Below are 27,472 nucleotides of genomic sequence, written 5' to 3'. Positions count from 1 at the left end.
CTAGAAACACACTGCAACTCACTGACAGTAAAATAATACATCTCTCTGATGCACTTTGCCCATGACAAAAGAAACATACAGAAACAAAAAGAAGCCTGGCAGACTTTATCCTCTCAGCACGCTGTGTGGTTAACTAGCGCCTATAACTGATGAGAGGTGTGTTAGAGTCAGACACACACACAGGATGTTCACTTCACTTCGTCAGTCATCTTGCAAAAATACACCGTGCACAAATGAATACCGGTGCAAAACCTCCTCACCATCAGGACCATCAGTTGTTGAAGTCCTCTCTCGGGTCTCATCTTTCTAGACTAGCGGCGCTATCGCTGAGCTACGGGGAGTCTGGGCACGTCAGGGCAGTGAGGGACCATAGACTGTCTATGTGAGGGACGTCTACGTAGATCATATGACCGAGGGTAGATCTGAATTATTATTATTTTTGTTTTTGTTTTATTAATTTATTATTTTGGGCCTCAAATAATTTTACACACACACACGCACACAAATAAAAAAACAAAATTAAAGAAAATTAAATAATTAAAAAAAAAAAAAAAAAAAAAAAACTGCGTTGTCTAAAAGGGCACTTTGGGCATCAAGGAGCAAAGGGGAAGGTGCTCCAGCCCCCCACCCCCTGCACATACCTGCCATGCGGCTCTCCTTTGTGCTGTGCTATGCTAAGCTCTGTGTGCAATGTCCTGCTTTTATCTGTATAGCTGCAGGTCTGAGTCATCTCTTGTGGATTCACACTGAGACTAGCTCAGTAACTTGGTAGTATATTGAAATCATTTGCATTTTTAAAGAATTTTCATCACACCATCACGTAGTTCACTTTGGACTGATTGGAGAGATTAAAGAAAAATCACAGGCGTACCACAGACATAAGTCATTGAGTCTGCAGGGATTCGTGTGCGTGTGTGTGTTGGAATGAATAGATTGAGTGAAATATTTTTTAATGTTCTTAGTTAATTTTTGTTATTTTAATAATTTTAATATTGCATTTCAAAATTTTCACATTTAAGGTTAGTGTTTTTACATTATTTAGATTTTTTAAATTTAAATTCAATATATATATTTATATTACTGAGTTGCAAGTATTGTCTTCAGTGACAGCAGAATTTTAACACAAATGTCACCCTCAAGTGGTAGACTTTTGCTCTTACACAACAAGCTACCTCTTCGCTTCCAAACGACTCTCCGTGACTTGTAAACCAAACTTGGAGAAAATGAAGCCGCCTATTGGTCAGTCACGGCTGTCGTTAACTCGAACTCAATTCTGATTGGTTCTTTGAGAACTAAACAGCCAGCAGACGTCTCTGTGTGTACCTTCTTTATCCTCAAGCTAGCTCTGTGGTGATAGTGACTTGACTCCGACAATCAACAGGTTAGTGTTTGAGTTATTATATTGTAGTTAGCATTATTTACACACATGTTGGCGTTAGCTCGGGTGTTAGATTCTCACACACCGACTTTGTGTTTGTCTTCCAGTTATCATTGTAATTAAGCTAATATCCACCTAAGGTTTGATTTGTAGCGTTTGCTAATTAGCATCGAGTTAGCAGGGTAAAGGGTTTTACATGGAACGTCGGTCGCCTGCACACGTATTGGAGGAAAAGCGAAAGTATTTTTGTGTTTTGCAAATTAGCTGTGCTGTTTCCGAGCTGTAGCGACAATCCCTGCTGTGCTCGGGTCCGCTACACATTCATTTTAAATGTGGCGGTTTGCATCATTGGTGAAGTGACGACGTGGGAGGCGCAGCACGGAGCCATCAGAAGCGAGATTATGTTGCTAGGCAACAGATAATCCGTAATATAACGTCAAATATTATTTTTACAATAGCCAAACTTTTTTATTCTTTTTACATGCCAAGTGCAGATGTAGCAGTACGCATCGTGTAATAGCAGTGGAAAAATAGGTTTATGAAATTCTGAATATTGGCTCAACAGATACCTCTGTCGCATATCATTTGTACAGTCAGTTACCATGGCAACAACCACCAAGCTATGCTGCGAACTACCTGCATGTAAGCAACGTTGACCTTTGCTAACGTTAATTAGGACGGCTTCTGTGTACCGCAATCGCATCAAAGTCAGTATAGTAATGAAACGTTAACGTGCTTAAAGCCCAGGTGCTGTTGGTAAAGGACGTCCTGCTGAAAGGTACGGTCTACAGATGACAGGACACGTAGCATAGCACTGCTCAAATGCTGCCGTTAGCATGACTGCTATGTTTTGCCGTAACCTAAAGTAATTAGATACTACACATGATGATGTGTGCAGTCGATCACGATACGCGAAAGCCACCTCACTTTATATAACTGTGTGAGGAACAATATTTGCGGCACATATGTTCGTTAGATCTTATATCAAGCGGCCCCGTCGTGCTCTCAGCTTCTAATCCGCTTTGCACGTCTTATTTTAGGGATGGGAGAGCCGCCTGTGGTGATCATCCAGCACCAGAAGAGTGGCAGGTCGTGACGGTGCAAAAGCAATGTTGTGCTGCCATATACAATGAAGAAGATATTCAGCTTTACTAAGAAAAAGAAACACCCGTCCGGTACCCCTGACAATGGGAGTGTACTTTCTGTTGGTTATGAACTGAAAGACAAGGACCTCGGGAAGGTTCACAAGGCTGCCTCAGTGGGTGATTTGGCAAAGCTGAAACAGCTTGCTAAGAAGAATGACATCAATCAACTGGACAAGGAGAACAGGTAAGTGGGATCGAAACACTTGGTGTCACATCTGTAAAAGTTTTCTGAAATAATTTCTACCAACAGTAAACCTTAACATTGACACATTTATTGCATTCTCTTGGAGCTATGCATTTTTCCACTGTTTGTGTATGTTGAGTCTTTAACTGACAAAATTAACCATAGACTTTCTATTTTCTTCTCAGTAACACATTTGTTGATTTAAAGTAATTTGCTAAGAAAAACCAATAGGCTGACATGCATATCATATCAGCTGTAGTGTATAGTTTTGGGTGTAATATACAGTATAGGCTATTTTTTAAAAATTTGTTGAGTTGTGATAAGCAGTCTCCTACGTTTTGATTGTTAACAGTAAACTGTCAGCTGTTTTAAGCACTAAATAAAATGCACATGACACCCCATTGTTTCTTGACTACTTATGTTTCAAGGTAGGATCTAGTTGCTATGTACAATGATTATGTGTCAGAAGTAACTGAGTGCTGTAAGTGGAGCAGTTGAGGCAATTTACAGAATGTCTTGTAATAGGGGCAGACACCAGGAGTAAGACTTGAACTTGTCTGTTCTTTCAACCCATTTGAAAAGTAATACTAATAATAATGCATTTTTAAAATTATTACATGTTAATATTATAACTAGCATTGCATACATATCACACAAGACAATTATGATTGGAAATCCCAAATTTCAGTGCAATTACTGGCATTATTATTTTTGATAACAAAAAGAATCGGTCAAGTTAATATAATGCAATAATGCTAATGATGATTAAAGACAAACCTTTGCAAATAGGAGCCATGCTTGACACATAATGATAGATAGTACAGATAAATAGTTTAAGCTCTAAGATCAAGTCGTGATACCTTGAAAAAAATAGTCTGAAAGACGAACCAGCAAGGATTAACAAGTTCTTTAACAATCTTATTAAATGTCACTGAAGCTGTTTTAGTAAAAACAAGCATTCCTGCATATGAGGAATTCTCTTCTTTACTGTTTCAGAACTGCACTTCATATTGCCTGTGCAAGTGGTCATGGCGAGGTGGTACAATTCCTCGTTGAGAGCAAAGCCAAGCTTAACCTTTGTGACAATCAAAATCGATCCGCCTTAATGAAGGTAATCCTGGATTATGACACCTTAAAGTGATTCTTAATTAAATATAACACATCATCGCTGACTGTTTTCTCTCGTGTATTGTTTCAAGACTTTGTCCTCAGTCTTTGTCTCTGAATTTATGTTAATTATTCACTGTAACAGGCGGGGCAGGGCCAGTATGAGCACTGTGTGAACATACTGCTGGAAAATCATGCTGAGCCCAACCTGGTGGACATTAATGGCAATACAGCCCTACATTTAGCAGCAAACATCCCATCAATCTCCACTGCTGTCCTGTTGCTGCAGCATGGGGCTGAAATCAATGCCCAAAATAAGGTGATTCTGTCTTTATAACTTGGTATAATGTCTTAATCTGATGCCAAACATCAGAACACTCTTTGATTAATACAAACCTAGTATCATGTTACCAGATATATTTTAGTTATGATTACATATGACTAAATGTATACAGTGTGGGCATTAGGGGACAGCGTCTTTGTGTCTGTTGCATAAATGATGCTTTTTGTCATGTGTGTCTGTAGGCTACAGCAAAATTCCCTTAAATAAGGTTTTGTTTCTGATCCTCATTTCAGGAGGGTTTCACCCCCTTGACTGTAGCAGTCCGTGAGGACCATATTGAGATGGCTGAGTTTCTCCTCAAGGAGAGTGCTGATGTGAATTTTATGGACCAAGACCGAAGGTCTGTATTAAACAACGCATTTGTTTTACATGTTTAATGATGTTAATGTGGCCTGGTCATTGATTACAGTTGGTGTGCTGGCATTTATTCACTGTTTTTTTCCCTTCAGGTCCCCATTAATGATAGCTGCTGGAAATGGACAAATCAATATGGTGCGGCTGCTGTTGCAATTTGATGCAGATATCACACTAAAGGATACCAAAGGATGGTCAGCGGATGACCATGCAGGGATGAATGGTCATCATCCGTAAGTTGTGTTTTCTTTGTACTTTTGTTCCTAGATTGTTATTTTCGCCTGTCTATATTTGGGGTGTGCAAGTGAAGCACACAACTGAAAGAACTAAATAATCAAATTTCACAGAACTTATTTTGTTTGGTTTAATAATGAAGTGTTTTTCATTCAGAATCATATTTTTTGAGTTCCTGTTTATTCTCACAGCACATTTTTCACATTGCTGAAATACACTAAGGGTTATTACATTAGCACATTTTAGTGTCTTGTCTCTCCTGCAGTTGTTCCCTCCTCATCAGTGAACATGGTACCCAGAGGAACGATGGGGCCTCTCTGTCACTTCAAGGTCCAAGCAACAAGAAGAAAAAAATGTTGGGCAGTCCTTCCCAAGATGTCGAAGCAGGCTTCTCTTTGGGAGGACCAGCAACTGACAAGGATGGTAAGGGGTTTTCATGACATTGTAGTGAACAAAAGTGTTTATTATTGTGTCTATTCATTATTGACTTTGATTATTTTATTTATTCCTCATGCATAACCTCTTGACTGGATCTAGAGCATGGAGCAAATGAAGCAGGGGGAGGTATTACTTTTGTTAGATGAACCTTATTAGCAAAATCAGTCAAAGACTGTCAGTTTCTTGCCAATAGAAATCATTAAGAGTCACTGAGAATGGATGATCTGTCTTCTGTTTTCAAGAAAAGCATTTCTCTGCTGCTTAGGTTGTAGAACTGTGTGCAACAGTCTGCTTTTAACCATTTAGATGCTCTGAAGATCTCTCGCTGTGTGATAGTTGTGATGTTTAAATATGACATGAACTTTGCTGAAATTAAGTCAGATGAAGTTAACCTGAGAGTGAGTTCTTCTGCTTTGTTGCAGATTTTGAAGACAATTCTCAGTCAGAATCACTAAGTCGGTGAGCAACGTTTTCCCATTGCAACTTACAACTTCTAATTACAATTGACTTCTTCGCTGTAAGCATTCTTTGTTCTTCCTCAGCATGTCAAAAAGTGCTGCAGATGAGTGGCCATCATCAGAAGATGATGATGAATCTGTTTCAATTGATAAGGTTGGTCCGACACATATTTTAAGTGACTTGTGTTTTGTCTTGAATTTTGCTCTAACCTCCATTTGATGTTCTGACTTTCAGAAGAAACTAAACCTAAGCAAAATGATCGCATCTAAAAAGGGAAAAGGTACCAGCAATCTTTAAGCATTTTTCATTCATTGGTGTCTCTCCATAGTTTGTAGTTTGTTTCATTAATCATTTATCCCTACCTGCCTTATAGCTTCTGTACTTCGTGACACATCCCTGAGTGGTTCAGAATCTGAGCCAGAGAATGAAAATAGAGTCAAGAGAATCCCATCCCTCCCAAAGGCTTCACCATCCACCAAAACTCCACAGCTCCCAGTAGATCCCTCTCCTGTTTCTTTCCTTTCCAAAGCACCCCAGATGACTTCCACTCCACTTCCAAACTACAGAAAGGTAAAATATGTGTCGAAGCTTTGCCAGTTGCAATTTTGTGACAACTTTCTCTCTTTCTTTTCTTTCATAAATCCTTTAAACAATCACACATTTCAGCTGAGCAGGGGAAAGGAAAACACTCAGAGCAACCTTCAAGTAGCAAAACGAGATCCGACTCTCAGGAGGACTCAGCTGCAGAGGACTCTGAAGAGGATGATGGAGAAGAAGAAGAAGAAGAAGAAGAGGAAGAAGAAGACGATGATGATGAGGATAATGATGAAGATGAGGAGGAGGACGAGGATGAAGATGAGGAGGAGGACGAGGATGATGATGACGATGATGAAGACGAAGACGATGAAGAAAGTCAAGAAGAAGAAGGGGAGGAGAATGAAGAGGAGAATGGATCTGTGGAGGATGAGGATGACCAGTGTGTGGCTACTGTCAAGGCCAACACTACTGTATTTAATGATGTGCAAAAACCCTCAGTCACTGGTGCCCTTGAGATTATTGACAGCGCTGATGGCCAAAACATGCATGATACTGGCATCTCTGACAGTGGAACTCTTCTTGACGTTGTATGTGAAAATCCAGATTCCTCAGAGAAAGATGCCAAAATAGAGACTCAAAACACTGACCTCCTCGGCCCAGCAGAAGCAATGCCAGCAACATTAAATGTAGTGGAGGATTGTGTCGTGTCAGCCATTAGGGTAGAATCAAAATTTTCCGATGAAGATGAAAGCCTTGGAAAGGAATGTTTAGGATCAATAGATCAAAACATAATTTCAAACCAGAGCTCAACAGGAGGTCCTGTGCCTACACAAAGCCACATTAAGGAGGAAGAGATTGAGAGGGAAGCAGAAAAGGACGATGATGACTCCTGGAGCGATAGACAGAACAGTGGTGATACAGTGTGGAATGACAGCGATACTGAGGAAGATAATCAAACAGGGGGATTTGGTCGCAACACTTTACTTGCTAATCAAAGATATGTGTTGCCTGAGGTTGATATGAAAAATCCAGACAGTCTTTCTGATGGTGAAGATGATACTGGATCAAACAAAAAGGCTGAGAAACGCAGGTCCTCATGGGGCTCTTCATTAGAGGACAATGATTCTGACAAAGAGAATGAGGTAAACAGTGAGATTCTTGATCAGACAAACAACGCCAAGGCACCAGATTTGCAGCCAGAAGCAACATCATTACATTCAAAAATCACAACACCTCAACCAAATGAAGACCCCCGAGATACCTCATGGGATTCTTCTTCACCAGTACCACCTTCTCCAAAATGTAACTCACCTAAGCAAGTTATAGATGATCAGAAATCATTTTTAGGAAAATGTTTAACAAGCTCTCCACAGCCGAAAAACAAACCAGGTAGAGTAACTGCAGATGAATCAGAGTGGGATTCCTCTGAAAATAAGGACCAAAATGACAGTAGCCCAAACAGTAAATGTGAAGTGGTGTCACCAATTTCCAAACCTAAGGTTATAGCAGCAAACCAGACTAGAGAGCAGCAAGGACATGATAAAGAAAGTATTGAGAAAGAGTCCAATGACCCCTCCCCTGCAGTGTCACCCATAGCAGATAATGTTGATGTTGAATCAGCTGGTCAGTTGTCACAAATGTCTGGAAAATTAGACTCCGAAAATGAAAACAATGATAGTAGTTGGGATGATGAAGATGAAAGTGATGAGTCAGAAAAGCAGAAAACAAAGAAGATGAAGGATGATGAAGATAAAAACTGTGGGAATGCCTTCACAACAGTTCTTTCTGACCCAACCAATTTGTCAAGGCCGATAAGCGCAATAGACAAGAAAGAAGCTAAAATAGAAGACAATCATAGTGATGAAGGCAATGAAGTGGTTCCTCATTCTGTTGTTGATGGAAGTGATGAGTCGGCAAAGGATATTGAGCCAGATGAAGACAAGCAAGATGATGAGACAAGCGAGGATTCTGACAGCATGGACCAAAAGCTGCAGTACGACTTTGCCAGTGCCACAGTCAAAGTGTGTGACGATGAACATGAGGCCAGATTAACTGCATATGCTCCACTTGAAAACATAAGTGCCATTGCTACTCGAACAAAAGTGTCATCAGATGACCTGAACGAAGAACCAATAAGGGAAAAGAGCCCACCTACCAAAGATGATGTCACTGCTGGACACCACACATTGTCTGATGAAATGTTACCTCAGACTGACATTGACGATGTTGATTTAGACTCACCTGATGAGGCAGAGAACACAGGCATGGGATGGCCAGAGCAAAAAGGCATTCCAGAGCCTGAAATTAAGGTAAAATACAAACATTTTTCTGTTGTACAGTAAGATTTGTGTCATGTACTTTGGCTTCTCATAATGAGTCCTCTGAAAGCACTCAAGGTTTGACCTTCTTCACACCATATAGACTGTGTATAAAGATGAACATAACACCAGTGACATCACCCGTTGGTTTCTGCACTGAGAAAATGAAGCCCCGATTTTGCTACTTGTTCGGTTAGCATTACTAACATCAAAGCTAATATTTAGTATGCAAACTTTCTTCTCTGGTCAATACACACAGAAATAAACTCCAGAGCTTTTTGGAGCCAGCCCTGGCAGGCAGTGTGATATTGCAAGTTTTTGACACTTCCCGGTAGGCTTCATTTTTGGAACCAGACGCTACATCCATCTTTGTATACAGTCTATGCTTCACACTTATTTGTTCCATTTACTTGTTCCTCATTCTTTACTGCTTTGATGTTCGTTAGAGTACCTTGTGGCCACACATTCTCTGTAAAATCGATTTAAAGTATGTAATTATAAATATACAATTTTACTTTGTTATACAGAAAGAAGATTCGACTGAAGATGGCGATGATGACGACAAAGAGGCAGAGCAGGATGAGGCGGAGGAAGGAGACATATCAGATGAGGATGGTCAACCTGAAGAGAGCGGAGAGTCTCTTGATGCTGCTTCAACTGTTACTGAGACACAAGTCTCTAAAGATAATGAAAGAGGTAAGGAGCAGTTCTTTCTTAATGGAAGCAGCAGCTGCATGTTTATTATGGAAAAGCTGGTTTTTGAGCATTTACAATATTAAAACCTGAATGTAGTCCTTCTTAACTGCTAGGTGGCAGTTGGCTATCTTGAAAATCTTGCAGGTAGCAAACGTAGCACCTCCCATTTTGTTTTAAATGAAAAATAATAGTTTTAGGCTTTATTGATTTCTGGAGAAAGTAAGTGTAGGTATCACAACTGGATAAATGTCAGATTTCTTAATAATAACTTAAAATGCAAGTGATTATATAGCACTCCGTCATGTTACCGTATCCTATTTTTCTGCCTAGGTTCAGATTGCCTTAACAGTAATAAAAAAGCTACAGAATCTGCCATTATGTAGTCTACTTGAAATGGCTTGAGTTTCAAAGTTGCATATATAATGGAGAAGGGAGCTCAGGAAGCACAGAATGCTGTTTAAGTGCTAAAGGAGTGAAGAATGCCAAGACAGCTCCATGTTAGGCACTTTGTGTTAATAGTCAAAACCCCAAAGAAAACTTTCATTAATTTTCCTCCGTCATGTTCAGACTTAACAGTGCCCAATTCATAGTTTCTGGGGTTCACATATCCTCCACAAACTTACAGCAAGAACACTTAATTAACTCAAATCTAATAAAGATATTATGTTAATGTCAGGGTGGTCAACCAGTAAAAGAGTAGCTAGTCATCTAAAGATAGTTTGAATCCAACCTAAGTAGATGGCAGGTCCTGAAAGTGATTTTTTCACAAGTTGACATCTTTTGAACAGATTTCCGATCTGAACTGGGTCTAGAGAAGGGTGAGGATGAGCAGGATTCGTGGGACTCTGAGGTAAAGTAAAGCAACTTTTCTGAATACCATGTAGGGTGAAATGTGTTCCATACAACTTCTCAGAAACTGTCTTTTCTTTTTTAGTCCCACTCTGATCACTCCAATATACCACATGAACAGAAACAAAACTTGCAGACTCAAGAGGCAATGTCCACTGCAGAGGAAGAGATTAAAGAAAGTGAGTCTACTTTATAATTTATTTTTAATGCAGTCAAATCATTCCAGGCACCATTTCATGCTGCAAAAATTATGTGGCAATGTTTATTCAGAATCGGAGAAAACTGTGCTTTAGTGTATTAATGCATGCATTAATTTTGTCTGTGATTAATGGTTCAAGCTTCTTGTTTTCAGTCAAAAGATAATGTCAAATGTGCAATGCAAAATAATGTCAATCAAAACGGCCTTTTCAACAACTTGTTGCATTTCTTTTGTAGACTTGTTTTATACTCCCTCTTTTTTAAGAGGGGAACGAGGCAATAGGATGGCAATTCTAGAGCCTTGGAGGGGTGTAGGCTGGCAAGGAGGCCGACAGGGCGAGGGTATGAATGTCTTGACTCATAGGTCAGAGGAACGGCATGTTGACCATATCAGAGGCCCAGCCATCACCTTATTGTCACCAAAAAAGAATGCATGCAGCATACATTGCTCCATCCTGCCTGCAGCACTTGAATCCCATTTCCCAAATTTGAAAATGTAAACAGCCACATGCTCTACTTGCTTGTTTTCAGAAGGTGTTTTCTTCAATAATATTAATCATGGTTGATGCTGAACTTGTGTCTGTATGTACGGTACCTGTGCTGGGAAATGTAAATGCTTGTCTGATGCCTAAGCATGGGTCTTCATGCTAATTAACCATAAGCTCATTTGCATGGGAATGCTTTTTACAGTGTTCTGTCAGACTCGTCCAGCTTCAACAAAACATTGATTTGTTTTTTTGCAGAAAATGTTGTTTCAAATGTAACAAGCATGTCTTGTGTCTTACAGTTGGAAACAACAGTAATGATGATAATAGAGGTGAAGAAGACATTATTAAACGGAAAGAGGTAGGTTTAGCCGCTGTTGCCACAAAAGGAAAAAAGAAATTGTGATCTGCTGGAATCAAATGGCATTGCTTTTCCTTTCCACTAGAATGAAAAGGCTAAATGGGAACCACTCAGTGTTTTGAGCAAACTTGAAGGAGATGCCAACCGACAAAAAGGTGAATGAAATTAAATTTAAAAATACTTAAGTTTGTCTGAAGAACTGTTTGGATTTAACATTGGGCTTTGTTTACACTGACAGATTTAATGGAGGAGCTTGGTCTGGGTGATGTTGATGATCTTGAAGGTAAGATGAAAGAATGGTTTTTCTATTATGCTTTTATATTTTTTAGTCTTTAAATTGTACAACAAGCCCCCCACCTAGTGCTCTATTTTGGTCTGCCCCCCTTTTTAAATTAAAAAATTATGATGGAAGAAATTATTGATCATCCAGTGCCTCCATCTGTCACTAATCCCAGTACATACAGTCCTTTGCATGGCCACTGCTGGTAAATTGTCTGATATGTACAGAACCACACCCAATATTCATGTTTTTACGCCTTCTTTTCAAATTCTTTGGAGCTACTGTATTTTCTACTGACAATCTACTCCTTGTTTGTTTCTGCCATTACACTTGTTGAAGCTCAAAAAGCAGGTCAGTAAAGATAAACAAGCTGATTAGATCAGTTTAAATGTGTACATTGGTAGTTGTAGTATTTGTTTTGGGACCGCAGTTTACGAGTACGCAATAGTGTAACAGCCAATCCCAGATCTTTTCTATTGCCATGTGTGAGTATCTCATTTAAAAGTATATACCCAAGGCACAGGGGTGTAGTGATCCCAATGTAAACTAACCTGTTACCCTCAGCAAACATCAGTGTCATATTTTGTTCCGTGACCTATAGCCTCTTGTGTTAATGGCGCAGATGCATCCGACTGGGACTCAGCCAGTACTACGAGTAAGAGAACCCTACCCGGCCGTAGAATGACCTCCCCTGAACTCGAGGAGTCCCCCAAATTCTCAAATTCCCCTGTTAAGGAACAAGATGAAGATGTTGCTCCCACAGCAGCCTTGACACCTCAGAGAAGTATCAGCTCTGACAAGAAACTGCCCAGTACACCCTCTCGGTCCGTTCCACACCCCCAACCTCGTGCAAGGAAGATGGTGCTTCAGAAACCAGAGAGTGAAGAAGGTAAAGTGTAATGAGGCCTTCCATGTCCTTTCTTTAATTTTTCAGTGTATGTACATACTATTCAAACAAAGAATGCAGTATCATTATTGACTGCTGCTCTTTTTTACTTGCTGTCATCCAGAATCAGATTGGGAACCAGACAAGATCACATCTCCTTTCAATGAGACTCAACCTGACAATGAGTTACAAAATATAGCTGCACTTCCAGAAATGTCTAAACCAGGTAAGGCTTACTGATTTTTATTGGCAGGCTTTTTGTGTGCACATGTCCTGTGCTTTGTGTAAAGCCTCTGTCTCTTTCTTAGGTTCCCCTGAACTTTTACAGATGGCAAAAGAGAGTGAAAGTGGCATAGAAGTTGACGAGCAGCAACAACAGGTGAGTAATACTATGAGAATATTATCACTGCATACTAATTGCAACTATTTTTTTATTCAATATTGTGACAAAGTCAACCTAAGCGCTCATACTTTTCCATTCACAAGAAAATTGAAATGCGTCATCAATTCATGTTTTTGGTAAATTTATGCGTATATATTTGTGACACTGATTTGTCAAGTCTCTCTTTCATTGGGGGCCCATAAAGCAAAAATTGATGCCTAGCAACAGAAACAAATATGAAAGTGCAGTATTTTGGAACCTCTTAAGCAAAGCCAAACCTGCCACACATTAGTAATAATGGCTAGTTATTATTGACTAAGTTGCTTTATTTGTCATCCACAAAATTGGGTATTTACTAAGTCAAACAGTCAGGATCACATACTTCTGTTTCAAAGTGTGACAAATAAGGACCAACCAAGTTGAAACTTATCCTAAGTGGCGTTCTTGTAAATATTATTCTTTTTTCTCGATGTCTATGTAACAAATAAGCAGTTTTATTAGAATGTGTTAAATGCCTCCATATTTATTTGATTATTGTATCAAAACTTGGTTTTTGCATTTTTTTCTTGTTTGTTGTGTGTTTTTCCTTGTCCAACCATGCCATCAAAGGAGAAAGATGATGTAGTAGGCAGATGTGAGTCAGATCTAAATAAATCTGTCCGTGTGGGCTCTGACAATGGAGAACAGGATGAGGAGTTTAGAGATCAGTGCAGTCCTGAGGAGAGAGGTAACGTGAGCGATGACGCCCCGTGGGAGAAACGTTATGAGAAGATCTGGGTAGAGGTGGAGAAGAGGGAGGTAAAATCCACATTCAAGAACGTTGCTGGTGAATTAAAAGAGAAGTTTGGAGAACTGTTTAAATCAAGACATCCTGCAGAAAACATCACAGAAGAAGAGACCACCTCTGCTGAAGAAGAGTCAAGTGATGAAGAGGAAGGAGAAATCATTGTGCGTCCTATGGCCAGAGCAAGGAGCACTGTTCTTCTCACCATACCTGAGCAGAGAGAGTCTGGGCTGGAGGACTCTGCAGCAGAGTCAACTGACAACTCCGTATGTGAGGACAGGATGCAGCACTGTGAGCAGCCAGCCAGTGACAGCAGCATTCATCAGGAGCCAGATCTACTCACTGATGATCCTCTGGAGTTTCCTTCACCACAGCTCACTACAGTACAGAGAGAGAATACGGACAATAAGAAACATACTAGCAAAACTTTTACCGATGGGCATACCATACCAATGTATGCTGGTGACCATAACTCGGTCTTAAAAAATGAAACCAAACAACACATAGATCCAGCCTTGAAGGACACAACTGCTGATCTGAGTGAAGCTGAAGATGATCTCGAGGAGTTGAAAGTATCTCAGCCTCCCTCACTGAGGAGATGTTCAGCATCTGTTCCAGGAGTTTCTGATGAAGAGCTGGAAGAGGACATGGAAAGGTTTAAACTTGAGGTAGGGATGCTGAAGGTTGTCTTCCTCAATTTGGAGAAAGAAAAGGCCCAACTCCAGAAAGAGGTAGAGGACGGCCGCCCCTCTCATAGTCACTTCTAGACTGCATCTCTTTCTCTTTTTTTTCTGAATTCATTCATGTACTTAATTTCCTTCTTTTACTCAGCTGCGTGTGACCCAAACTGGCCATACATCATGACCTCATCTATTTTCTCTCTGTTAAATGTTAATTTTTCATGTCCTAATTTTATTGTTCTTTACATTTCATTTTGTGTAGAAAAGATGATGTTGCATGTTTCTCTATACACGTTTGTGTCACTTTAACCAACTTTAAAGAAGGCAGAATTAAACATTAGTTTGAAAATCATTTGCACTACACCAGAGAAGCTGTTTGTACTGATTTGCATCTAAAATGTATTTGGTTAACATTTGGTTGGCATTCTTAATTGTGCTACCAGACTAGCCAAAGTCTTGACTGTTGTCATGCATGAACTTTACATGTATCTTTAGACTGGATATGTTATATAAGCTCTACGTTGTGGTGTGAAGATCGTGTAAATAATAGCCTTCTTTGCCCTGGAAAGAAGTGCTGTGGTGATGATATAGCAACTGGTGTTTCTTTACCTTTTCATGCATGCTGTGCTTTAGTCGGTCTTCATACAGTACATACAGACATTTTCTCAGAAGACTAAGAACAGACTAAGACTTATTCCTTGGCCAGCCTTTTAGATGTTTAGGTGTCTCTGTGTAAAGAAGTAATAGGTGGTGTTTTTTTGTGCACAATTTAACATTTTAATTTGCACAGAGCAACTAACAAATGTCATAGACAGACAGGAGCATCTCATATAAACTGCTAGAGATGGTTCTTTAGAAGAGTACTGTAGCATTGAGTCGTTGTGGAAGTAATTTTTTAAGTAAGATTTTTTTTAAGTTAAGTTTTTTTAAGAAGTTATACTGTCTACAAATTCTAGTTTTACTTCTGGAAAGATCTCCACAAGAACATTGTCATTTCTAGCTTTGGGCATGTTTATCACTCAGACTATTCAAAATTTACAAGAGTTTCTCAGTTTAGTTTTTTGGAAATTCCTTCACAAGCATTACAGTGCATCTTTGTAATTAACTAAAATTACCATGTCAAATAGGGTAATGACGGTAAGGTGTTAGGTCTCCCAAGGGAGGGGTGATACTAAATTATGCATGACAAAGTGTACAGGTACCCGCTCCAATATGCATCTTAAAAGGCTGGCCCCAACCTGTTTCAGTTGGGATAAATCTCCCAAGTACAGTAATCAAATATTTACCCATGGTCTTTTCAGGCTAGCAAAGACACAACAACCACTACAATGCAAGTGCAAAAGTCCAGTGCATCCTGGGATACTGGTCACACGGCATTGGAAGAAGTTGGCACTGAGAAACCCGAGACCAGGTTAGGATCCCTGTCAACCCAGACTGGAGCAGCAATTCACCAGGAACAGCTGCCTGTGGCCGCCAAGAGGTATGCAACATTCTACTTTTGTACGTTTTTAGGCCCTTATAGCTTGTAAGTAAAGTAACTGACACTCATGCAATTTCAAAATAACACATCCACAGTCCTCCTCTAATCAAATATTATAAATTATGCAATCAGTTTCTTGTTATTGTCTTTTTTTTACCACTCTTAATTGTTGCATTATGTCTCAAGAGCACAATCTGGAGGAAAAGTCCACTCTAAGTTTTCTATTATTGCTTTCTTCTACAATGCCTCCAAAGGCTCAGACTTGTAGAGGTCACAGCTCATTGACTATCAGGTTTATTGCTCTCCATAGCACCACCAGGGCTCCAGAGCAGTTGCAACCCCCAATCCAGCAGACCTGCAATAGCAACATACAAGAGAAGCAAGCTGTAGAGGAGACCTTACAGCTGGAGCTGGTCAGAGGGGCCCGGCGCAGCAGAGCCCCTCAGACCAACACACATGTTAACGGAGATCCTCTCTCTGTGTTTGACGATAGCACTTTAAGTGAAGTGTCGGACGATGAAGGAAGGTATATATGCAGTATGCCACTTTCTATATCAGCGTCACCTCTCTGTCACTAACCCATAAGGTGTGTTTAGACTGAATGCAAAGTGACGTATACGAGTAGTACATTTGTGTGTATAGTCAATGGAAAGAAACAACTGAATATAAACAGTCAAAGATTCACTCTAGGAATGGGAAATGAAGGTCGCTGTGCAAGTGACAAATGTATAAAATTGGACAAAGAATCATAGTTATGTCAAACCTGTAGTACTTCACATAATGTACATACAGAGAGAAGAGGAATAAGCACAAAAACATGAGGTACAATGGAGAAACTGTTAAAGTTGCTGATAAGTTATGAGATCTTGTATGTGCATCAGTGGTTTGTGATCAACAGAATCATGAATAAGTAAGCAGATACAAATAAGTATCAGACAATTTACTAGCAGTGGCCGAGCTGAAAAGCAAGTTGCATTCAGTCTGAACAAACCTACACAATATTAGTGGTGGGTGATTAGGATGCAGTTTTTCTTTATTTTTATTCCTTTCCTTCCTACAAAGTTGCATGGCTAACCATTGGTTTTTCTCAAAATTGAATAGTATACTGCATTATACCATTACACTTCCAACAACTTTTCATGTCACACATCTTTTAAATATTCTCAGCATTTTTCCAAATACCCTGTTGTTCTTTCCTGTGTGTGCTGGCCTCAGGTTGCCACCCAGTGGACAACAGAAAAGCAAGGTAAGGCACACATTTTCTCAGCAACTCATTGGAAGTTTGAGTACACTATGTAGCATAGAAAGCTGAGTAATAATAAGGTCACATTTTGTTTCCATACTCAGAACACTGAAGAAGTGGAGATGGCAGAAGATTTTGATGAGCTCACTCAGTCATCGGACACAGCCACAGATGACATCGACTCACCCACTTCAGGCTACCGTCATGCATCCCTCCTCATTCAGAAGCTGGACTCAGCAACTTTGGGTACAGATTTAGCTCATTCAAATAAATAGAATAGATTTTTAAAACTTTGTAACAACCAGTTCATTTGTTATTTTTTTTCAAAATGTGTGTATATGATGTAGCGTTGAAAGTGAGATTAGGTTTATGCTGCTGACACTGCGAGACTTGAACGACGTCTCTACAGATTGTACCATATTGTATCTCACAGACTCAAGGAGTATGGTGAAACTGCAAAACATTTTCCATGAATATGAGCGTTCCATCCAAAAGGCAAGGAGTCGCCATGGCTACCTGGCAGACAAGGTGAACCAGCTGGAAGTGGAGAGGGCAGAGATGAAGAGCTCTATGGAAGAAGTTAAAGATGTAAAGTCAGCCTTAGAGCGCAACCAGTTGGAATTGCAGACTGAAGTGACAAACCTTAAGTGAGAACTACCTCTTTCTTTCAAAAACGCAAACACTCTATTGTTCCAGTTTTTTTTTCTTTACACCGTATTGGTCTCTTCTCATTGATGTGCATTATATCTTTCATGTTTGCAAGGCTTGAATTTGTGTTTTGATTTATTAACTTGAAGTTTCTGCCTGACTCTTGATGCAGATTTCAGCTGAAACAGGAGCAAGAGAATCGCCGCAACGCCACCATGATGTACAACACCACCAGAGATAAGCTGAGGAGGACGGAGGAGCAGCACCAGTTGGAGGTACAGGAGAGACAGAAGGTGGAGCTCACACTTAGGAACCTGGAGCTGGAGATGAGAACACTGGTCAACAACATGAAACAGGTACATTCTCTTAAATTTAATTTCTCTTTCTCTTTTTTACCCAGAGAAAGTGCACAATGATTTTGTTTGCTGTTTTCATTATAATAATATAGGCTTATTTTGTACTTATAACTTAATGAAATACTTTGTGCAGTAAGTAATCACGTGAGATTTATTTCATGTTCGTGTGATATTTTGTTTTTGAGTGTTTTATTAGTTGACTTGTCCATGTATGATTATCACATTTGGGGGTTATTTGTCAACCACCTAGCTTGAAGAAGACCACAGTGAGACCCAGAGACTTTTGGCTCAGGAGCGCAGTGCACGAACCCTGCAGGAGAATCTGCTCAACAGCCACCTCCGTAAGCAACAAGAGATAGAAGAGGAGAGCAAAAGAAACATGAGCAAAAGCAATGAGGTAATCCTCAAAGAATGTTTTTTTGTATTTCAGGACTTAATAATTTGTTTTTTAGTCAAATGTTATTCTAATAGTTTGCATTTATTGCTGTTGTTTTCATGTAAAACTGTCCTTTTTAAGGAATTGCATAAAAAAAGATGCAATGTAGTATGTTGTTCTGAGATGATTCTTATTTTTATGTATTACTTTCTGGGAATAAGTTACTGGGAAGACAACCTGTCAAGCTGAATATTATGATGTTGTTACCTGTCGTCCACAGGCCTTGTCTCAGCTTACTGAGGCCAGCGATAGAGAGAGGGAGTTGGTCCAGCAGACTGCTACGTTACAGGAGCAACTGACCATCCTGAGGACAGACATTGAGCGTTTGCAGGCGAACAGCAGTCTCAAAGAGAGTCACCTTACAGAGGAGAATGAGGCCCTTAAGGAACAGCTCGAAGATGTTCGGCGAGATCTCAAACTCAACAGTGAAGCCCTGACCCAAACCGTCTTCAGCTGCAATAACCAGCTGACCACCCTAAAGTCAGAGTTGGCAATAACAACAACCCGGATGGAAAATGAGCGTCAGACTCGAGAAACATTGGAGGCAGAGGTCGAGTCGACTCGTACCCGCCTGGCTGGAGCTGTAAAGGAGGCTGAGCTTTGCCGGGCAGCACACACAGACACAGAGAAAGCTCTGCTCCGGGAGAAAGAAGAACACCAGCGCCTCAAAGACAGACTCACTGGTTAGTTAAGAACTTACATTTTGTGAAACACTCACTCTTCCAACTAGGAAAGCGTTTTGTGTTTTCTTTCAGACACACCCCATGCCTAGAGACATGAGCTATATTCAATAAAGAGATACGCTAGTTTAGAAGTGCAGTTTATGTTCTACACTTTAGCTGTAATTTAAAAAAACATTCTCCTTCGTGCACATTCAAAGGGCTTGAAAGTGGCAGCTGACTGTAACAGTGTAGTCAAAACCAGATGTTTTAATCTGGTTGCTTCTGTTGGCCTATTTTACAATACAACTAGTATCAGACTCTGTCTAGTTCCATTTTTTGCTGTGGTCTGCGATGACTCCTATTCAATTCCATACCTCATACCTTTTATTTGGGGGCATCTTTTGGTCCATCAGTCTTTTTTACCTTAACTGAGAGCTTGTTAGTTACATCTAATGCATTTTTTTCTACAGGTGAAGCAGCCAGTCAGCGTCAAACAGTCAGCAGCCTGTCTCAGAAGCTGGCCCAAGCAGAGTCTCAGAATAACAGCATGGAGAATGAGGTCCATCAGGTCAGACTGCAGCTGACAGAGAAGGGAGTTCTGCTGGAGGTCCTACAGCGTGAGAAGGACCAGGCAGCTGCACGTGTCAAGGAGCTCGAAACGGCTTTGCAGGCCAAGAGGGAGCTGGTCAGTCGTGCTGGAGCACGCCAAGAGGCCACACAAGAGAGGCTAGCCCAAGCCCAGAGTGAGGGTATGTTACTGCGACAACAGCTAGAAGAGGCCCAAAACAAAGGCGTTGCAAAGGAGCGTGCCGTAACCGATGCCCAAGAGCGCTTCAGTGACATTCTGTCCAAACTGCGATCTGACTGCGAAGAGAGGGTTCAGCTTGTAGAGGACAGAAATAAGGAGCTTGCCAGTAAGGCTGCTGACCTCCGTGATCAGATCTACAAGTTAGAAGAGGAGAAGAATGAAAGAGAGGTAAGATTAAGACTCTGCAGAGTAAGTTGATTACCTAACCACTCTGTCCAGACCCAGTTTTAGCTTTTCTTCAATATATAAGTTCATAATTGCTCTTTATTTTTAACCAAACTCTTCCTTTTCTGGATTCTGTCTACACAGACTAGTCTCAGGCAGCGGCAGCAGGAACTAGCTGACTCACTCAAGAAGCTGTCAATGAGTGAAGCTTCTCTGGAGGTCAACACACGCTATCGCAATGACCTGGAGGAAGAGAAGGCTCGGCTCTTCAAAGACTTAGACAGACTCAAAGGAAAGGTAATGGCAGGGCACACAGGACCCCCTTGTGGTAGCATACTGTCACTACCCCTGAAGTAATACACCTTCAACTGTGCTGAAATTAGATGGCTTATTATCATTGATTTTAGGTGATTTCATCTGGTTTATTTACTGAACTGACAGTTAAGTCGACTGGTGATATTGTTGACAAGGTGGATGCTCTGTCTCTGTTATGCAGCTAGAGGAAAGTGAAGATCAATACGTGCAGGCAGAGAGACGTATCAACAGTCTGAAGAGCAGCCTGGATGAAAGGGAAAAGGAACTCACCACAGCTGCTCAGAAACACCAGGAGGCGCTGTTTGCCTCAGCAGCTTCTGATATCACCATCAAACAGCTGGAGGAAGCTGTGCAAAGGTATGTACAATATGCTGTCCTCACACGCACCAGGGAAAGAAACATTTATCACTTTATGTTAGATACACATATAAACATCTTCATAACAGATAAATAATTCTATATTCACTAACATGCATAGAGGCATCGTCAGCCATCGCTCCAGATATGTTTTGATAGACATTATGCGAATGTCTGTGATGCAGAATTTCAATGTTATATCACATTAGGCTGGAGATCGACAATGCCAGACTAGAAGCTGCTGCAAAGCAACAGTCCAACAAAATTGAAGCACTTCAGAAAGGAGCTCAGGAAGCTGTCATGGTGAGTACTGAAAACCTAATTCAGTTACTTTGCTCACACAGGACCTTGGTAGCACCACATCTAATCTCTTGTGGCTAAAAGACATTAACCAATATTCTGGTTTTGTGAGGCTCTTATAATAATAAATAGTTGAGTTTAAATTATGAAGTCATTATCACATTTTAAGGTATTCAATCTTTTTTCAGCAATCTGACTGCTCACCTGGAGGAGGGGTTAGTATTGTGGATGTAGGCTTAGTTTCTCTGTGTGGGGTTCTACTTTTGTTGTTTTTTTTTTTTTCTTCAAATAATTATATTTGGGTTTTGTAGGCTTTTAGCACAAGTTGCTAGACCTGGAATCTAATCATATGGAGGAAGAAATGTCTGTCTTGTTTTTGGGTTTTCCTTGGTGACTTAAAAACATGTTTTCTCCCTTTATCCTGATGTTGGTGTGTGGGGTCTTTCACTCCTTCTTACCTTGAACTGCTTAATGCATGTCACTTCCTTCAGTCTTCTCTCAACTTTCTGAAATGATGAACAAAATAAAAAAGCAGCAACGTAAACAAAAATATCCCCTTAGTGTTTTTTTTTTCATAATGATTTTCTTATACTGTAGGTCCGAGGTCATTTGGAGGAATTGGTTACAACTCTCCAAAGCAGTAAGATGACTTTGGAAGACCAACTCAGTAGAGAGGTTGGTGGCATGTTTGTTTCCTCACTTTGAATACCTTAGGCCTTTTTTAAAAATTTCTTACTCTAATCTTCTTTTATAGTCTTTCGTCAGTGACAAATAATCAAATAAAACAGGAGGCCATAGAACAACATATTTTTGTTTAACTGAAATCAAGTTCTGATTTAAAAAAGAAATCAAAAGACGCATTTTTACAGAGTATTTCCATCAGAATTTTTCACAGATGGGATGAGCATTTGGCTGATTAGTCAAATGTGTGAAAGTAGAAAATTCAAATATGCAGGAGGGAGCTTGTAGATAAATTAATGATGATAACAATTTAATTTCTAGCTTGTGACTTTGTCTTTTTTAGGTCCAGAAGCAAAGCGTGCTGTCTCACACGGCGCAGGACTCTCAGGCCTTGTGGGAGGAGGAGCTAAAGAGCCGCTCCAAGTTAGGACTGCGACTGGCAGAGCTTGAAAAAGAAAAAGGAGAGCTGAACACCCAGGTAATCACACTAATGCATTCATGTGCAGGCTAATGTTTTATTGTTATGAAATAAATCGCCATCTGTCCACATAACATGACAATTTGGGTTTCAAGAGATATCGGCCTGCTGCCTGTTTTCCAGATGGAAATGGAAAAGAAGAAAGTCAAGAAAATAGCAGAGCAGAAAAAGGCTGTAGACGCTCGTCTGGATCAAGAGATGAAGAGGAACACAGATCTTCAAAAAGAAATGTACAGGTGACTCCTAACTTCCTCCTTGCACCCTCCTCACCTGTGGCAGTGCCTCCTCATATTTAGGCACACCTGAGATCCAGTAGAACGCAGTCTTTCCTGGCTTATGTGACTGTGGTGCACCAGTGTGTGTTTCAGGTGTAAGGTTGTGCTTCTCAACATAACTATTACGTGGTTATTAATTAGACGTCCTGTCATTTAATTGTGCTTGTTTTGTCTGTGCCTTTATTTTTTTTCATTTACTTTGAGTCTGTATGACTTGAATTTAAGTTTAATACATGTACAAGTCAGTTTTTGTGAGATACATGTAGATATGATACCCTATGTGTCAAAACAAATTATAATCCAGAGAGATGAACATGTATTATATATCTTAACGCATTATTTTAATGCTTATGTTGTTTGCTGTAATGGGTCAGACTTGTTTTATGTCATTTATCAGCTACAATGGTTAATTTGTATCTGATATTTGCGTTGTGTGTTTCTGTGTGTGAAATGTATTTTGTTCCAATTTGTTCAAGGCTGCGCTCTTTATTGAAAACTGCAAAGAAAAAACTGCGGGATCAAGATGGTGGTGGAGGAGAGTTTGGCTCTCCTATGAGCAGTCTGCGTATGGACTTGGGCAGACACAGCCAGGGTGAAGGTGCCGTTGGACGAATGAGAGACAAGGTTTGTCAGCACTTTCATTTTGATTTAAACCTCTACCTAACATCCTACTAGTGGTGGTACATTTAGAGACATTCTTGGATTAGCTGTCAGATCTTGGCCTCACACATTTCCTTTATCTTAGGTGGATGATCTGCAGGTGCAGCTGGAGAAGGAAGCATCTCTTCGCAGCCACCTAGAGAAGGTGAACGGGGACCTTAAGGATCAGTTGGCATCGCTGAACAGCTTGAACCGCAGTAATGACCAGCTGGAGAGGAGTAAGAGGCAGCTGGAGGAGGAGGTGCTGGACCTGAGACGCCGAATGGAGGCGACTCAGGTGGAGCAGAGCCACGTGGAGCAGTACCGCCGTGACGCAGAGGAGAGAGCCCGGCAGGAGGTACAGCAGAAACTGGAGCAGGTCAACCTCTTCCTCCAGGTAAAAAGTTACCATGTTTGGAGACAAAACACTACTATAAAAGATAGCAAAAGAAATAGATCACCTAACAAGAGAATCATTCAGTTGGTGTGTATATACGATAAACGTGACTGCTGTGTGTCCTAACATGATCGTGTCCGTCTGTGTCTTAGTCCCAGGCAGCATCCCAAGAAGCACTGGACCAGATCAAAGCTGCCAATGAGGCTAATCTGCGCTCTCTGCTGGAGCAGAAGATCCGGGAGCTGGAGGGTGAACTGGGCCGGGCCCGCATCACCCAGCAGGACAGCGTTAACCAAAGAGACTCCACACGCACAGAGCTTGAGAGATATCGCCAACTCTACGCGGAAGAGCTGCGCCTCCGCAAGTCCCTTGCTGCTAAACTAGACAGGTCAGAATGACATTTGAATCAGGCATCTATACAGTATCATTTGTTCCACAGGAGACTGCAACACTAGTGCTTTTGCCTCATGGAACAAGTTCTTTAAACAGTTAGGCAGGCAGTGGTAATTTCTGTTTTCCACCCACAGGGCCAACAGCCGGCTCTCAGACGCCAATTCCAAGTTGCTCAATGAGCGCAGCAGGTCTCTGATCACCAGCAACATTACCAATGGCAGCCTTGGAGGGCCCTCGCTGGACTTGGGCGCTTTGGGTTCAGCGGCACACTACGGGGCCACACTGGGTCCCCTCAACAGGAGTTTGGGCCTGGGACTCTCCCTTCTCAGCCCTGCATCTGAGAGGCAGAACAGCCAGGTGGAGGACTATCTGGCCAAGGTCTGCCGTCATTAACTGACACGTTCACTCATAGAGATTAAACGAGAGTAATCTTTATGTGAAGTAGTTTTTTATTTTGAGCCATTTTCATTTCCATTGCGTCATGGTTGTCATTGTTGTGTAACTAGTGGCTTTTTGTTCAGGTTACAGGTTACACAGGTTAGTGTGCTGTTACACTCTGATAAATGCAGAGATGTTTCATCTGTGGGTACACAACAAATATATTAGACTGTGGGAAAACATAGTATCTACCTACAAAACTTAATTTATTTCTTCTACCTGTTTTTCTTCTTTTTCTTTTCTTCCTCCTGCACATTCTATCTCTAATCTTTACAGTAGTACTTTACTTCTAACCTGTCTTCTATTTCTCACTCTTTTAGCTTCTAGCTCAAAAGTCTGTCTCTCACCTCTCCTCTCTTCAACCAGACTCATGACCAGGTGTGTAGATGTGTTTAGCTCCGTGTCTGATTGGCTGCTGTTCCCTTCATCCTGCTCGTGGCCTGACATTTATGGCTCTGTTCACATGCAAACCTTGATGTTTGGGTTCGCACAGTGACAATATAGAATATTTGGCTAGAAAAATATAAATCCAAATCTGCATTCAGAGGAATGTATCAAATTTCAGTCCTTTCCAATTCAAATCCATTATTTAGAATTGGAAAAAGTAAAAGTAAAAGCTTTATTTTAGTATTAAGTTATTGTCGGCCATTTTGTTGTAAAGTTATTTCCTGATTCATCTTTCAAGAATTAAGAATTTACAGGATTCAAATAACAAAAAAGCAGGCATTATAACTTAAGGGTTTAGTGGCTAAATCTACAAAAAAGTGTAATAGATGTAAAGAGGTGAAAAATGTAAAAAAAAATCTTAATTAGAACATAGAATTTTACCAGTGAAATGTGCAGGAACCCCAGGTTTTGCATTGTACAGTTACTGACATACAGTAACTTGCTGCTCCAGCAGAAATCTCAAACCCTCCTCCTCCTTTACTCTCTGCTTTCAGTTGACTCTCTCGATGCTCTTAAGTTGACTGGTAGAGTAGGCATGATGTGGTTCTCTTTTGTACTTTAATAATTTCCTTTTTCCAAAGTCAAATTTAGCAGGACATTTTAACACCATCAGTTGTGTCACGTATGCACCACATTAATGTTTTAATTAGAAAATCCAGTCGTCTTTATTTATTTATACATCTCTTTGTTACAAACGTGTGGTGAAGAAAAAGAGCCCGTCAAGATCAAATGAATAATTGGAATAAAAAGTGCCAATTTGTTGTGTGACATGAGACGACACAACTGAGCAGTGCAATACAGAAGACATAGGACACTGAATATGTGGATTAGGGAGGCATGACAAGGATATAAATATTATCAGTATGACCAAACGTGTGAAGATACCTAACAGCTAAAAAGGATAATATGCTTTGTCTTTACCACCTTCATGCCTCAACTTATACATACAACCAAGAAAATCTGAGAAATGTAGTTTGGAATACATGTCATTTACTGACAAAATGAATTGATCTCATTTTTTATTTTACAATAGCAAGTGGAGAAGGAAGCTACAGTGAAAGAGCTGAACAAGAAGTTTAACAGAATTAAATATATTTATTTACACTTTCCAAAATATAAAAGATGTAGTAATCAGCTGTACCATCCAAAAATGTCCATGTCGCCATGTGTGTATTGCACATGCATATGTATATTACATATGAGTCTGTGTGTGTGTGTGTGTGTGTGTGTGTGTGTGTGTGTGTGTGTACAGCACATATAATTGTACAATATTAACTGCTGAACACATAAAAGTGTGGAATAATTAGAGAAATTCCATTTTCCTTTATACAGTACACAACGACCTCCATGGTTTTACACGTGTTATTTTATTTACATGTTCCCCAAAAAGCATTCATTGTTCATTAGTTTCAGTGCATTCTGTATCATTTATGGAGACGTGACTTGATGTTTACTGTGTCGACTCCACAGCACTACACTAAGCAGAGCTTGCATGTTTGGCATGTCCTGCTGTGTTTCACATAATAGCCCTGATCTTCTTGAAGTGTTTTTCTCACTGTTTAGTATTTGCCATAGTGTTGTGTTTGTTGGTAAAATACCATTCCTGTGTCCTTAAGTGTAGTTATAAGACCATGTTTTTTCAGGATATGCTAACTAAAATCTCACAGCAGCTTTCCCCTTTTTTCCAGATGCAGAGTGAGTTGGATAGAAACATATCAAAGGAATTAAGCAGCGGTGAGTTTGCTGGAACATGGAATAAATCCTGCTTGTTCTAATTCTTTTATTAAATGTGGTAGCACCGTGTAACAGTAACTGTGATCTGTCTCTGGTCCTCAGCCACAGCAGAGCTGGACGCTGCCTCGGAACGACTGTCCCCTGTTGGTTCTGCCTCCAGAGTGGAGCTGGACCCTGTTAGCAGGGCAACGCAGCAGTACTTGGAGGTACTGAAGAAGAACAATAGGATCTGACTACATACACAGACGTTATAATGGGACCTGCTATGAATCCCAGCTGCTTGCAGTCAAAGTTTATGTTTCAGCCATTAAAAACTTTAAAAAGTGATTGCAGCATCTCTTGAGGCCAACACTAAGAATACAAGGTTGTATGTCTTTATCGTCTTTATGAAAGAAAGCAAATATGATGCACATTGCACTTAACCACTCAGGAGCAAAGGGCATGAGTTTTATACAGAAATATATATATACATACATACACTAGTGTGTTTAAATATGTATGTATATTGCGTTATTGATGGGTACAGTTAGAGACAACCTCGAAAGTATTTGTTCCTTTGAAAAAATTCTGTCTAATCTCTAACAGTTTTATTCTCACATATAGTGTGTGTGTATATACACAGGCTCGTGGTTTGGATTTTTATTTGTGAATATTGGTGTTGCTAAATTTGTATTTCTAAGTATTTGTATGCATCATTATTAATTTTGCCAAGATACTACATTTGGTACGTGCCATCAAATGGTGCAATATCTGTCTTGGTCTTATGTTTAGTATTGTTATTATTATTTTATTTATTCTTTTTTTTTTTTTTAAATGAGCATGATATACTTGAAAAAGACGAGCTGAATACTCTTCGGCTACAAAAGCAGGGTGATTCCGTTCACACAACTGTCATATCAGCTTTTGGTCAGCTTGCTTTTAAGGGCCACCAGAAGCGAAACATTTCTTACTTTTATCATTCATAAATACTGTAACAAATTTAGATGAACTAATGTTGAGAGATCGTAGTCTGTCAAGCGATAGGGACATAACAGTTTGTAATTTGAGGTATATTATGTTATTTTTGTGAAATGTATTTGAACATTTTTCCGGTTCACGTCATTATTAAACATTTGAAAGAGG

At 40.1% G+C, this 27,472-nt stretch overlaps 1 protein-coding gene across 12 annotated transcripts; it reads left to right on the top strand.

Moving 5' to 3' along the window:
- Positions 1-1,299: 1,299 nt before the first annotated feature.
- Positions 1,300-27,472, top strand: si:ch211-272n13.3 (ankyrin repeat domain-containing protein 26). Of its 12 annotated transcripts, XR_008601177.1 has the most exons (47): positions 1,972-2,156; positions 2,419-2,707; positions 3,704-3,818; positions 3,960-4,133; positions 4,391-4,497; positions 4,607-4,744; positions 5,011-5,168; positions 5,283-5,309; positions 5,606-5,642; positions 5,726-5,795; positions 5,877-5,922; positions 6,309-8,488; positions 9,025-9,193; positions 9,982-10,043; positions 10,128-10,221; positions 10,478-10,582; positions 11,028-11,086; positions 11,172-11,241; positions 11,325-11,369; positions 11,706-11,717; positions 11,989-12,255; positions 12,377-12,478; positions 12,561-12,631; positions 13,244-14,086; positions 15,400-15,578; positions 15,889-16,104; positions 16,794-16,824; positions 16,926-17,067; positions 17,255-17,468; positions 17,642-17,825; positions 18,076-18,222; positions 18,482-18,944; positions 19,394-19,899; positions 20,041-20,193; positions 20,393-20,568; positions 20,778-20,871; positions 21,057-21,083; positions 21,466-21,543; positions 21,893-22,027; positions 22,151-22,263; positions 22,779-22,926; positions 23,048-23,338; positions 23,491-23,726; positions 23,866-24,109; positions 24,490-24,547; positions 26,305-26,350; positions 26,453-26,544. XR_008601177.1 is itself a non-coding variant. In XM_035954600.2 (46 exons), the coding sequence occupies exons 2-46, from the start codon at positions 2,508-2,510 to the stop codon at positions 26,581-26,583; spliced, it is 9,105 nt and encodes a 3,034-aa protein (XP_035810493.2). In that variant the 5' UTR covers positions 1,300-1,381; positions 2,419-2,507; the 3' UTR covers positions 26,584-27,472. The 12 variants fall into 12 exon arrangements, 11 of the variants coding, with proteins under 11 accessions (XP_035810493.2, XP_054865213.1, XP_035810494.2 ...); XM_035954600.2 differs by lacking the exons at positions 1,972-2,156; positions 24,490-24,547 and adding an exon at positions 1,300-1,381 and having other exon boundaries at positions 26,453-27,472; XM_055009238.1 differs by lacking the exon at positions 24,490-24,547 and having other exon boundaries at positions 22,151-22,257; positions 26,453-27,472.

The sequence above is a fragment of the Amphiprion ocellaris genome, chromosome 3 (genome assembly GCF_022539595.1).
Source record: "Amphiprion ocellaris isolate individual 3 ecotype Okinawa chromosome 3, ASM2253959v1, whole genome shotgun sequence".
Taxonomy (NCBI): Eukaryota; Metazoa; Chordata; class Actinopteri; family Pomacentridae; genus Amphiprion; species Amphiprion ocellaris.
Note: the sequence above shows the minus strand (reverse complement) of the source record. Positions and strands in the feature narration are given on the sequence as shown.

What these genes read in the sequence shown, in the direction of transcription:
- si:ch211-272n13.3 (XM_035954600.2), top strand. Translation starts at nt 2,508, where the DNA reads ATGAAGAAGATATTCAGCTTTACTAAGAAAAAGAAACACCCGTCCGGT. An exon ending in AGATGCCAACCGACAAAAAG is followed by an intron (nt 11,242 to 11,324) that starts GTGAATGAAATT and finishes TTACACTGACAG; the next exon opens with ATTTAATGGAGGAGCTTGGT. An exon ending in TGGAGGACTATCTGGCCAAG is followed by an intron (nt 24,110 to 26,304) that starts GTCTGCCGTCAT and finishes CCTTTTTTCCAG; the next exon opens with ATGCAGAGTGAGTTGGATAG.